General features: G+C 42.4%; 1 protein-coding gene across 3 annotated transcripts in view; it reads right to left on the reverse strand.

Annotated features, from left to right (window-relative positions):
• Nucleotides 1-13609, reverse strand: part of thoc2 (THO complex 2) — a 33241-nt gene that overhangs the window by 7780 nt on the left and 11852 nt on the right. For all 3 annotated transcript variants that reach the window (XR_013933554.1, XR_013933555.1, XM_080434679.1), the window contains exons 9-30: nucleotides 13453-13545; nucleotides 12570-12725; nucleotides 11874-12046; nucleotides 11422-11617; nucleotides 11288-11326; nucleotides 10882-11012; nucleotides 10610-10711; nucleotides 9073-9157; nucleotides 8713-8806; nucleotides 8536-8616; nucleotides 8301-8397; nucleotides 7149-7266; nucleotides 6695-6874; nucleotides 5340-5504; nucleotides 4722-4997; nucleotides 4417-4558; nucleotides 4139-4296; nucleotides 3750-3878; nucleotides 3527-3658; nucleotides 2798-2982; nucleotides 1643-1818; nucleotides 1347-1449 (exon numbers count right to left, since the gene is read on the reverse strand). Coding sequence is in view for 1 of the 3 variants with exons in the window: in XM_080434679.1 (XP_080290805.1) it covers nucleotides 1347-1449; nucleotides 1643-1818; nucleotides 2798-2982; nucleotides 3527-3658; nucleotides 3750-3878; nucleotides 4139-4296; nucleotides 4417-4558; nucleotides 4722-4997; nucleotides 5340-5504; nucleotides 6695-6874; nucleotides 7149-7266; nucleotides 8301-8397; nucleotides 8536-8616; nucleotides 8713-8806; nucleotides 9073-9157; nucleotides 10610-10711; nucleotides 10882-11012; nucleotides 11288-11326; nucleotides 11422-11617; nucleotides 11874-12046; nucleotides 12570-12725; nucleotides 13453-13545 (3011 nt within the window). In the remaining 2 variants the exon portion in view is untranslated. The remainder of the gene's footprint in view (nucleotides 1-1346; nucleotides 1450-1642; nucleotides 1819-2797; nucleotides 2983-3526; nucleotides 3659-3749; nucleotides 3879-4138; nucleotides 4297-4416; nucleotides 4559-4721; nucleotides 4998-5339; nucleotides 5505-6694; nucleotides 6875-7148; nucleotides 7267-8300; nucleotides 8398-8535; nucleotides 8617-8712; nucleotides 8807-9072; nucleotides 9158-10609; nucleotides 10712-10881; nucleotides 11013-11287; nucleotides 11327-11421; nucleotides 11618-11873; nucleotides 12047-12569; nucleotides 12726-13452; nucleotides 13546-13609) is intronic.

A 13609-nucleotide genomic window follows, 5' to 3' on the forward strand; every position in this document is an offset into this window, starting at 1 on the left:
TTCATAGTTTGTCTAGCTGCGGTTTTGAACACATACGATGGTTCCACCAGCAGAGAGCAGCAAATAAGACACCTCGATCGCCTCACTCACTCACTCCCCCCCCCCAAACAGGCCCAAACAGTCTATACGTCAAACCGGATGTAGCCTCGATCTCCAGACTTTTATTGTTTAGTTTTGCTAAAAAATAAAAGCCTGGACCATCGCGTCGGTGTACCCGGTATGAGGAAGTGTTCATTTCCCCAACCAACCAGAGTGCAGTGGGCGTCGCTCGTAATGTTGTGTTAACGGGGCGGGGGTTGACGGACAGATCGGTGAACCAATGGGCTCAGGCGCAATTTCTCTCCGGCTCTATACACCCGCCCCTCTATACACGAAATCAGGAGCGTTGGGGCAGCCTAAACCGGATGATCGCAGATTCTCCGATCGGCCAAAATTACAATGTGATACACGACGGCGATGACTGCTCGTCACCCAGACTATAGATTATAGAAGTGGAGCTCTCCGTTAGTTTTTTATGCCGTGTGAAAAAATGTGTTTTTCCCTATTCTGGCCGAAAATGACCGGGGAAAAAAAATGAAAACCGGAAACGGAATCTGCGTCATGAAACCGGAACCCGGGGAGTCTGAAGGAATCCTAAAGTGAACCTGATGATGAAAAATGACCAGAATAGCGCGATCAGAGATTAAACAATAAACGTGCGTTGTGACGCCCTCCCACTCTGTCTACCAGTGCTAGTCTGTTGAATGCCTGGTGGGTGGAGCTGGGAGGCCATCAGCTCTGATCTGGAGCACCTGAGCCTATTGCTCTGAGGGCTTTAAAATCAGTCCTCTTTCTGTCAGATTCTCTCTTCTCTTCTCTCCCCAGTTTGTTTGTTTACATACCTTGGTTTACACCTTACAACATTCACACTGCACATACACTCGCACCCATACACTGCCTTCACACTGATGCTCATTCATATTTACTGACGTGTTATGTTTGTTGTTTAGTTAGTTTATCTTTAAATAAAGACATTTTATACACTTTTAACTGTGCCTGTGTCTCCCTTTTGTTGCAACCTTGAGTCAGGTTGTAACACGCGTCGACGGCCAACTGGACAAACTAGCAATTGACACGTTATCGAGTCAAGGGCAGTCAAAGAGTTAAAACCAATAGCTCATATAACTAGTTCAACTGTGTTGAGGTCTTGTGCTGCTGTAGAGATAAACAGTCACAATTACTATTCAAATATTCACAAGTTTGATGATTGTATTGGACTATTGTTATATTACATTATATATTATATTACATACTGTATCTATTACACGGATGGTTAAGTGCCTCCCCCATTTTCATTACAAACCTACCTGTTAAGAGCACCATTGCCATTGCTGGTGGTTACTTTGGCTGCTGTGCTGTTGGCTTTGTTCAAAGGTTTCGCCGTCCCCTGAGATTTATCCTTGCCCCGATCTGTGGAAACACAAGAGCAGAGCTGGGATGAGCACAAAACACAATCATGTAACATCAAATGTTACCATGCTTTATTACATTTCTACCATACCAACTGTCAAACAGGAGACAGATGGCGACCAGAGAGAACATCATCCCCAGGGGAAAAACACAGGAAATCTAACAAGGACATACTGTCTCTCCTCTAACTCACCGCCCTCCTCAGAAGTCCCCTCATCCGTCTTGCTGGTGTTGGTGGTGGGTTTGCCGGTGCTGCCAGGGCCGTTCTGTTGGCTGGCAGGGGTGGCGCTGCGCACTGGCTGCTCCTTATGATGAAACTCGTTCTCAGGGACCATGTGCACCTTCCGGCTTTTCAACTGACCTGAATAACTACAAGACGCATAAACAGTTTGAACGAGGCACAGGCCAGGAGATCAGAAGAACTTTACACAGCGTGGCACGTGTGGAAGCGCGCGTCATTTCTCATACAGGAAATCTTTAGTGAGTGCATGGTGTCAACACACATGGACGCACACTATAGTGGTCAAGTAGCTTTCTTCGTAACAGAAATCATAAAGCTGTATCTATATCTCTCTCAGACATTCAAACGGTTTAATCAGGGAAAACATGGACGTTATTTGTTATGGACGTTATTTCGTCCATAACAAAACACATGCTCTCTCCTACACACCCCACCACAAACACATCCAAGCCAAGCATGCACGCACAGACAAAAACTATCGCAACCTGAAATGAGTTTGACACCCCTCCCCTGCTTCCAGCTTAATCCACAGACTACCTCAACAGAAAAGGGAAAACCTCTTTGAATGCGCACAAAGCTTTATGTATAATGGTTCAATCTCTGGAACTTCAAAGCATACTTATTTACACGCACATCGACGGTGGGTGCTGGGCCAATAAAACTAATATGAAAGGATCTCACAGGATCTTCATCAGGTCAGAATATGTCATACTGAGCTGATGAAGATCCTGTGAGATCGAAATGTTGTCGCAATAATAAAGCAAATCCTTTGCCTGGAAATTGGTGTGCGGGTTTTACCTCCTTTCAATCTCTGGAACTATCATACTGAAAGAATAACTATCTCGATGTATACATAAAAATCTTACATTTGAAATGCAATAGCCACTTATAGCATCGTTCACTAAGCAAGTGTAGAAAAGGGGCCACAGTTCATCCAATGAAGCAGCTACACACACACACACACATATATATAGTTAACATTTTCCTGACTACCCGCTTTCGCTTCAAATAGCACACGAAACATGAACATTGTGTGTGTTGCATATGAACAGTGTGGCTCCACTGAGAGCTGCAGTGCACACAATGCTGTGTGTCGGGCAGTGTTACCCCATGGCCAAGGCATAGAGGTCGGGCCTCTTCTCCTTCTCCTCTAAACAGATCTTGTGGACGCGGCACTCCAGCGCCTGGCCGAGATTCAGCACCTTGGGGTAACAGGGCAGGATCTTGGTGAGAACAATAAGGATGTTTCGGATGTGGGTGTACTCCCCGGTCTCAAGGCAGTGGACTGAAGCCTGGTTGACAGAACATGGAAGATGGGGGAGGGTTAGTTGCCAAATACACACCTTCCATGACCTCTGTAGTAGGGCTGGGCAATTAACAGAAAATATATCAAAACAGATATTTACCAATAAAACACATGGCTTTAAAAAATATATTGTTATTTTCTTATTTCTTCTATATCAACAAATCGACATGAAAGTCTAATTGATTTAGTTAATGAATTGAAAACATAGAACCACAATGGAAACAAGTCCCCAGGACTTTTTTGTGTTTAACCTTTTAGCCTTAATGTCTGACTGTCCCACGTGCTGTTCTACATTTCTGACAAATAAAGTATTCAATCAATCATCAATCAACTAAATCGATTAGTCTAATTAACCACTTGGTACAAAAAAATTAGAATAGCCATTAATCATAATCGTGGCAAAAGTTTGAAATAATCGTGATTTGAAGTCATATCGCCTAGTTCCTACTGTACACTGTAGGCTACAATTTGGCAATTGGCATTTAAGACATTTTAACATAGGGATGTAAGGTGCAGTAGTGGTGACTCACTTTAGTCAGCATGTAGTGCCACTTGTGCACCACGTGCCTGAAGTTCTCGTAGTCCAACTGGTCGGCCTTGTTCCCTCCGTCAAAGCCTGTGGCTCTGAAGATGGTCATGAATCCGGGGTAATTGCCACACTCCTTTCATAAGGAAAACAAACGCAAAGTGAGACTTCAATTCAGGAGAAGCAAGAGGATAGTCTCTATTGGAGTATGGAGGCGTGAGGTTCACCTTCTCGTAGATGGCGCGGTCGCTGTGCCAGCGAGTCACCGTCTCTAGCATGCAGCAGAGGAAGCGTCCGTAGCGGCGAGACTCGTTCTCCGTGCAGCTGGCAACTGTGTAAATGATTGCAGAAAAAACCTGGAGGGGTAGACAATGTACAGAAGTCAAACTTGATTGACAATATGTGAAGCAGCTTTTAGACACATGGTACTCATAACAAAAATAAAATACAGTACACTCAAATAATCATTATAACATGATATAAACATTCATATAATTAAGCAGAACATTTTTAAACACTGATAGCTGATTGTTATTTTATTTCTCCCGTCTTTAATCTTACAGTACTTCATTCAAAATGTTGATTTTAATACAATTATTATTAGTCAAATTCTTACCCTGTCGTAGCATAGGAGGGTGCAGAAATTGGGTGTCTTCTGTTGGTGCACAAGCTCCACAAAGCGTGCACAGTACACAGCGTCAATGGCAGAGAAGATGCAACGAGGGAAGATGCAGAGCTGCAGGAACTTGGTGATGGTCTCGTTTTTTGTGGATTCTGTCAATGAGCAAAGGTTTAAAAATGGCTCCACAACAAACATACAAGAATCCAGGCTGCCAGGTAGCCATACATGAAATCCATTGGTGAATAGCAGACATGGATTCTGCATGTACTTACTAGCCATCAGCCAGTTGTCCTTCTCCAGTTTGAGGCGGTGCAGGACCCTCTGGACGTGCTCCAGTTGCTTCTTCTCCTCCTCCTGCAGCTTGTCCTGCAGGGCAGTGCAACGCTCCTTCTCTTTCTTTTTCTTATTTAGTTGCTGCAGGGGGAGAGGAAACCACACCACAATGAAGTACATTTCATGCATAGAACGCAGCCAATTCGTTTTAGAATACACAGTATTTGCAAAATATAAAACAAAAGGGACATACAGCTTTTACAGCAGCGCACGTGCACTTCTTAGCATCATTAACATTACTCACGATCTCCGGATTGTCTTCGATGGCCTTGATCTGCACCTTGAGCTTGTTGACCTCACGCTCATAAGCGGTGTGGGGCACGGCCAGGTCATACATGGTCAGGGACCAGAAGGTGGCATAGAACTGGGGCCGGAGGTCATCCCAGACCTTGGGAGGGTGGAGGGACACAACGGCCTCGTGCACGGGCGCCATCACTTGTTCACATGCTGCCATGTACTTGTGAACCTTCTGCTGCTGCCTGTTGCCTTTCTCTGCTTTCTTCAACTCATCATACTTCGACTGAGTGGACAGAGAAACTTAGTACACCACATATCCTTTAACATTTCCAAGCCACTCCACGATAAAAAAAAATCTATCATCGCTGTCGGGCACAAACCCGTTATCTCCAGATTTATTTTTCTTTCTTTTTTTTATAATAATTAGATATTAGAAAGAGATTAGAAAAAGTTTGTGACTACACAACTACATTGAATCCGTTAGCACACAAGTTCTATTTTCCATTTTCTGAAAATGAACAGTTTTGAACATACGTTTCCACTTTTCCAAAAACTATATAAACAATTGTAAAACAGAGCCAATGCCACAGAACAATATCCCAGCTGACAGTGGTAGTCAACTCACCAGAATCTGATGGGCATACATGGGCCGAGACAGGAAGAAGGCAGCATCGTGCGGAGTGTGGAACTGGTTACACAAAATGTCAATGCTGGGAACTCGTTTGATGTAGTCCTCTGTGCTCAAGTTGGATGCCAGGAACCCACCAAACTGCACTAGTGTGTCATGACACTGTCACAGAATGACAGAAGAAAATTATGGACTGTATCGTTCTTCCATAGAGCCTTGATAACAGCTATTAAAGGGGAATGCCGCTCAACATTAAACTATGTCATTACTATACCTATAGAGCTGGTGGAAATAAGAAAAAGGACCCCCGCCCTTCTGTGTTGCCTAGAACCGGAGAATGGATTTTTGGGGTCATGTGATCAGTGACATACGATCAATGTCAGGCCCATTCTGCTGGAAGCGAGATTCCCCATTCTAGTCTATGAGGCACTGGCAGCTTAGAGGGCGGAATGTATGTCAACATAAAATACATCAAAAATGTATTCTCCGGTTCTAGGCAAAACAGAGAAATTGTTGCCACAGCCCGTCGGAGGCAGATCCAGGTGTAGAATGTTGGAACCTTAAGGTCCTTACACACCGGGGCGATTTTTTTCATGCGAATAATACGTTTTTTTTAAAAACCTTATAAAGTCAATGCAAGCTTCCACACCAGTTACGCGGAGCGAAAAAGGCGTCTTTTAATTATTCGGAACGAGTCCGAATTTTGCGTATATTTGCATATTCGCCGGTGTGTAACCGCCTTTAGGCTCCATCAATGTACACAAAATGCTTCAGTGGCTTGAGCGATGGAGTGAGCCGTGGTGTTGCTAGGCAGATTACTGAGGGGGCAGGGTCTAGACGTACAGAACCCAAAACTGACATTAGAAAGTATAAAATGGTTTTGTCTTTCAGAACTTTGTTCATTTGGAATATGCTGCAGCGTTACAATTGACCGCAATCACAGCAAGTTGTTACAAACTTTATTAATGAATAAGATACTAGTAACAGGGGAAGATGATGAATACATTAGGTCACTGGTTCTTAACGTGGGGTCCGGGTCCTTCAGGGGGTTCCCCATCAAAATGACTGATAGTTAGGAACCAAATGGACCAACACAGGCCTATAACTATCGGAGTGTACTAACAGAAACCAAATGGACCCGGAATGATCCATTTAGTTTGGTTCCTATTCGTATCAGTCAACTTGAACGCTATTGATTCCATTTTGTACACTCACGTTTTACAGTGCAGATTGGGGTCCCCAGAGATAACATAAATCTTATCAAATGGGAGTCCGTGGCCTTATGCATATCAAACTGAGGGTCCTTGAAATTAAAAAGGTTAAGGATCACTGCACTAGGAGAACATGCATACCTGGTCATAAAGCTTGCCCACAAGTTTGAGGTGTTTCTCTCCTCCTTCTAAGAAAACCACCCCATTGCGTTGCTGAGCCATTAGGAGACACAGGGGCAAGGCCAGTTCGTGGTCCAACAGCACATCCTTCAGACGTTGAGATGACTTCTTGGTGTTTCTAATCTGGCCAAAGTAGCCACCCTGTGGACACAAGCCACATAATTAATTAAATAGTCCTGAAGCCTTCGAGAGCATCATCCATACTTATGAGGAGGATGTTTGAGGTGTAATACAGAAGTTATAAAAGAAATGTAAAAGAAAAGAAGCTTGCACATCTACTAGAAAACGTCCATGTGCAGGACATGTACAGGTCGAAATGTAAATAAACTGACTTGGAGCAAGTCACTTTCCTGTGAATTTCCTAATTATTTTGTCTGTAAAACAAGAAGTTAGCTGTACTCGCTGTTAGCTGTACCTCGGCTTTAAGTTGTTCTCCTCCCGTCATTGCCTCCAACTGCTCCAACGTCATCTCATCTGTGATCTCAATGCCGGCCATTTTCTGCACTACCTCCTTCAGGATCAGCAGATCAAAGCTACGGGAGGGGAGGGGCAGAGAATGTAAGTTGTACTTTTAAACCATCAAAAAGCAATAATCGTTGTGCACACAATGGGAGCATGAGCATAGTAGAAAACAGCTTATCATGTCAGAATGGGTTTTCATACTGTTTTAAAGAGGCGTAGGTCAAAAATACAGGGTTTCGACAAAATCGCATGTTCACCAGCACTCACTTCAAGTTTTATTATCTGGCACAGGCAGCAACAACACAACACATGGACGCATTTCAGCAGGAGCCTTCCTCGCTCACGCCGAAACGCGTCCGTGTGTTGTTGCTGCCAGATAATAAAACATGCCAGATAATAAAACAGAAGGATTTGAAGTGAGAGCTGGTGATCTTGTGATTTTGTTGAATTCTTTTTGAACCGTGCATCCGGTAAAATACTTTTTTGACGAGTACTCATTTATTTTGCAGTTAAAAAGACTGTGCCACTTCCATTTATTTCTTTGCCCTGCATCCTAGACAACTAATTTGATTAACTAGATTTCCAGGCCCTTTACATAGTCACACAGCGTGACTTCATGGAAAATCCCTGAACAGTGTTTCTGCCAAATTTGGTGTGGATCAGAGCCACGCAACATCCATTCCATTGAAAGGCACACGCGTTTCAATGGAATGGATGTTGAGTTTGTGACATCCACCCACTGTCCACCTACCGTGGACATCCACAAGGTCATTTTAATATGGGAGGATTTCATTAAGCAAGACTGAAGAAGTGGTGAAGAAATGTATCGAAGTGATGAAGAAATGTATCGAAGTGATGAAGAAATGTATCAAATAAAATCTATAAATTATACAACAGATCAATATTGTCAAATATAGATGCGAGGGGGCCAACATCTGAAGACTGTCCAGTTATGGTGACATCTGGATAGAGTAATAATATAAAAAACTTCTACAATGCAACACAATGTTTTTGGTTTAACCACTCCACTTCTACTTTTAACAGCTTTGGGGTGAACTGAAATGTTCTCAACCAAGCTAGGTTTCACTTGACAGGAGAATGTTACCTCTTTCCTGCTTTCAGCTGATTGGTCACGTACTGAAGAAGGCCGGCCAATTCAATTGGGTATTTTCTGAACACGGCTCCACACAGACTTGCCAGGCCTTGGTAGACAAGAGAAACGTCCACAGGTCAATAATTCATTTATTGAAGCGCATGACCTGAGACATCCTCATAGTACTGCACAGATCCAATCATGAAGCAAAACAAAGACAGCAAATAAGAGCTGCGTTGAAACGTACTCTGAAGCCAAGAAGAGATGGTAGTGTCATCGTGCTTCATTTTCTCCTTTTCTGGGTTGGCCAGGGCCTCAATGATGCAATCTGAAGACACAGTTAAGTGGAACATCCCAGCAAGACAGAGCAACCCTCCCCCTCATTGACTATACTTTTAATGAATGATATATCTGTGAAGGATACAGGCCAAGACATCATAGTTGAGAGATGTGAGGTATTTCAGGGAGTCCACAACAGGACCTATAAGGTTGTCGTACCACTGGATCTGAGACAGGATCTAGAGGGGATGCAATGATTTGACAAATAGAGATTTAACAACATCTCACATAATGCGGCGTAGTGTTGCAAGTATTATCTTGTGTTTTACAGTTTTACATTGTGAAAGCATAGTGGAAATTAAAACGATTCATCCTATTAAAAAAATATATGCTCTGGTTTCATCCTAGGCTTCTGCTCTTCTCTGCACTTGTATCGTATTAAATTAATACTAGTATCAGTGATAGAATAGGACATACTCCTGATAAAAATAGCAGCAATACTTACATAATCAAAAACGATGGTGGGGTTGCTATGGCTAAGCTTGCCAATTTGCCTTCCAGATGGTTTCACACTCTCTTTGGTCAATCGCCTGGCAAAAAAAGATACAAAATAGTATTAAATATTGACAAATCTGTATGCATCTTGATTAGAGCCGCAATAGTTATCAAGCCAATCGATTATTAAAAAAATGTAATCATGTGGATCTTGGGGATCAATACAGGAACTGCGTCGCTCCAATGCAGATCTCGGAATTGATGTGTCCAACCTGTGACGTCAGTCGTCTATGACATTATCTATGATGTGTGACTTGGGGGTTCAACCCGATTGGAGCCGATAAAATTCAATATTAAAAGTTTAATATTTGTGGAGGTACTTCTGTTGCCTGCTGGCAGTGTGCACAAGAAATGTAGCGCTTATCAATCCAGTGATTTGCAAGATTAGCTCTGACATGGACACACAGGCCCTCTTCTCGATGGCTAGACTCCAGCAGAGCCATGCCGTAAAAATTATAGATTTAAAAAAATAAACTCTGCTTAACTCATTGAGTGCCATTAACACATCCACCGCCAGAGGTTAATCTCATAATGTACTCACCAGTGCCAAGGTGTTTTTGTTGTTTTTTTGTTTTTTTCATGTCGCCATAGATCTTGTTAAAATCCTTAAGATTGAGCCGTACACGTTCTGTTTACATCCGCGACATCCCACTGTATCTCCCAGTGAAAACCACGTGTCAAACGGAGCCGCCATGTTTGAGTTCTGACCGTTTATGTTAACATGGGAAATGCGAGGATGAAAAACTACATAGGTTCACAGGGTTTTTTGTGTACGACTTAGAATGGAGGCCGACGGGAAACAAAAAACGGGATCGCACTTCCGGTCGACTTCGGGTGGTGTTACACTGAAAATGGTCCCCCTAGAAAATTGAAAAAAAAAAAAATATTCGAAAAAAAGGAAAAAACACCCGGACCGTAGGACTACGGTCTCGGCGCTTAACAGTTGGATTTAACGGACCGTAGGACTACGTTCTTGGCGGTGGATGTGTTAACGTGTTTCACGTGTTTTACCGCTATGCACATGTTTTTGAAAAAAATAGAAAAAAACTTTAAAAAAAAAAAAAAAAATATATATATATATATATATATATATATATATATATATATATATATATATATATACACACACACACACACACACACACACATACCGGTATATATATATATTTTTTAGAACCCAAGATATCATTATCTGAAGATTTGCAGCTTAATCCACTCCTTGTTTAACTTATAACTGAAAAAGGCTGTATCTCGCTTCCTAAGCACTTTTTTTTACTTTGAAAAAAAAATAAAAATAATCGTACTGGCCAGAAATAGCCAGAAATAATTCTGGCATTCAGTGAGTTAAGACCAAAACTATATTTGGTTGTCCATTATCAACACAGATTTCACTGAAGCACACATATTCTTTCACAGCTGAACTGAAATAGCTGGTGGTGAAAGAAAAAACGTTTAAGGAGAAAAGAGTCCTTTTCTGAGTGTCTTACTTCATTATGTATTTGGCCCTTTCCACAGTCTGAGCTTTGACCTTGACCAACAGTGGGTGGCTGAGGTATGTCTCATTCTTCCACTGCCCATATAACCGGTATCTGTAGGAGCATAGATCGGTAGACATCAGTTAGGTGGGTTAGTTATGCAGCTATCAAATAAATTACATCACCAGCACAAAGCTGAGAAGAGTGCTTCATTCAAATACCAACAAAAATGTCTGAACATGCACACACTTTTTTTTGTTTTCATCTGTATGTGAATTTCTCACCTGTGCTGGTAGGGAAAGAGTTTGAAGAGGCCCCAGAGTTCTTCAGATATACACGCATTGCACTCCATTAGGGACATAGAAGGCAGCAGCACCTGGTCTGCAATGCTCAGGAAACAACTCAGCAATATCTCCTGCAATTCAAGTACAGCTTTTAAACAACGCTAACCTGCGTATGTGCATATCTGCTCACAAACTACAAACATCAAAGTCAGACTAATCAAAGTGCACAAGCACAGTAAACCAATCCACATCATATACATGTTTTTCCATAATCACTTAAACCATATATTCTCAAATATCAGAAATGATCTACAAGATTACAACGTGCTGGCAAAGTTTGGTCGACTGTTCGTCTATATGACACGCCCAGAATAGGGTTCATGTGGAAATGTTTTTTTTTACTTACCATTTTGTCTTTGTTGTCAGATCTGGAATCACTTTGGTACTGAAAAGGCATAGACAAGAAATATGTTTGTCAAGTCAAGATGATGCACAAGGAGGAGATTGGACAAAGATTCGGGCAGTGACCATGTTGTGTACCTCTTTCATGAAGCCCTTGCCCAGACGCACTATCTTGGCAAAGAGGATAGGGTCATGGGAGAGGTGGGGACCCAGGTATCCCAGCATGCTGAATGTGTCCCTCCGCAGGTCCTCAAAGCACTCTGCTGGCCGAGGGGCCCTCTTGTTCCTCAGTGGACACAGCTTACATCCCTTTGCCCCTTTGGGGACCCCAGCTCTGCAGAGTACAGACCAATGAGTAAGCGTGCACCTCTTGGGTTCTCCTTATGTCTCAGCCAATATATCCAATATGCTTTTTCTTGCTATTATGTATTACTTAATTTCCATGTGCTTCATTTAGCGAAATGTTTAGCACAGAGAGAGGTTATTGTAGAAAGGGCAAATTGTGTACAATCTCGGCTGTTATGTGGAAGACGCAGGAGTGCCTGCTGTTATGTATGGTGCGTGTGAAGTAAATCCATAATGGTAGTCACCTTCGGTACACTGGCTCCACTGTCAGGTGCACCAGCTGGCAGAGAGCCAAGGCAATGGCCTTGTGAGAAGTGGCATAGAATGAGGGCATCTGGTCCATGATAATCTGGGCATGGTGCCAGTCTCCAATTCTGAGCAACGCTTCCAACAAACCGAGCTTCTGGTTATCTGGTGGCTAAGTGGAGAGAGGAGAGTAGCAGCTTGGTGACTGTTAAGAAGTTTAGGAAGGATGCAGCCAGGTAATGAAGCTCTCACTCTCAATTGATGACCTAACCACTTAAGCCTCATTCTTTTTTTCTTAAAAAAAAAAAGTACTATCACAAATAATAGATCTATGAGCTGAGCTCACAACTATGAGCGCGTAGATCTTTTTTTTATTTTTTTTTAACTTATAATGTCATGTGTGTTTCAGAATGAATAGCACTATGGACCATCACTTTTTTAGCATTGACACATTTCTATGCTGCTTCGTGTTGCAAGCTCTGCTAGACCCTCTCCTACTCCTTCCATCACTGTCATCCCTCTGGCCATCAGCATGTCATTGTCTGACTCACATCTCCTTGGTAAAGCTACTGTACATTTACTGTCCCAGTCTTTCTTCCATCCATACAGGCTGACATTTAAACACACCTCAGGCCTTCACAAATAACTGGAGATGTGGAACAGAAACAGAAATGATGAGATATTCATTAACATACCTTGTCGTTCTTCTCTTCTTCCTTCTCTTTCTCCTTTTCCTTGTCGTCACTCTTTTCAGACGGTAACACCACCATGATCAGCTTGCGAGCGAGCTGTTTGGCCTCTGATATTTCTCGTTTGTGTTCCTCTACAATGGTGGCATCCAGTGGCATGAGCTGGAATGACAGAGGAGAAAACAGACAAGGTTTCAGGAGTTACAGGAAAATGGAGTTAGTAATAGTGAACCTTCACTTTTGTCTGCTATGGCCAGAAGCTGACAAATCAAGAACTAAATTAATGGCAATAAATTGAGTTCTCTAAACATTAATTTCAGCTGTGAGTAACTTGCCAAAATGACACAGGCATTGGAAATGTCCTGGAAATGTATTTATTTATGCATTTTAACTCATTCAGTGCCAATGACGTGTAACACGTTAAAACATTTTCCAACGCCCACAGTGCCAATGGCGTGTTTTCAGTGTATACGCTAGATGGCGCTCTTCGCCAACCTATGAGTGATCCTGTGACTTCCGGAGAAGAGTTCCCGGAAATAACATGATCACAGCAAATTTAGAAGAATACATTTTTCTGCATTTCTGGCGAGAACAAGCTATATTCAACGCCAATAACTAAAGAGCGGAGGGTCACGGTGACAAGCGCTTGTTTCCCGATGGAAGCAGAGAAGCAGGAAGTCGATCGTCCAGGAGCGAAATATTCTGTGGGTCTTGAAAGGTTAGTAAAAATGCTCCGAAAAGCTGGCACTGTTCCGAAAAACCCTGGCAGTGAATGAATGAGTTGAAGTGAAAATGAATGTATGTGTTCCAAAATAATCACGGCGCTAGGACCCTTTTCTCAACACTTTTTCAATCAAAATTGAAGAGTTTATAGTAGTGTCTTTCTTACATGTGCATAAAGGTCTTCCAGCTCTATCAGGTTGTGGTGAAGCAGTGCAGCAGCAATGTGGTAGAGTGATTTAGGCGTTTCCTCACTGGGCTCCTGAAGACAGATAAGAAAGTAAGTTATAAAACTGTAGGAGTTTTTAAATAAATAAAACCTATAA

The sequence above is a fragment of the Gymnoscopelus braueri genome, assembly GCF_963280865.1.
Source record: "Gymnoscopelus braueri genome assembly, chromosome: 8".
In the NCBI taxonomy this organism is placed as follows: Eukaryota; Metazoa; Chordata; class Actinopteri; order Myctophiformes; family Myctophidae; genus Gymnoscopelus; species Gymnoscopelus braueri.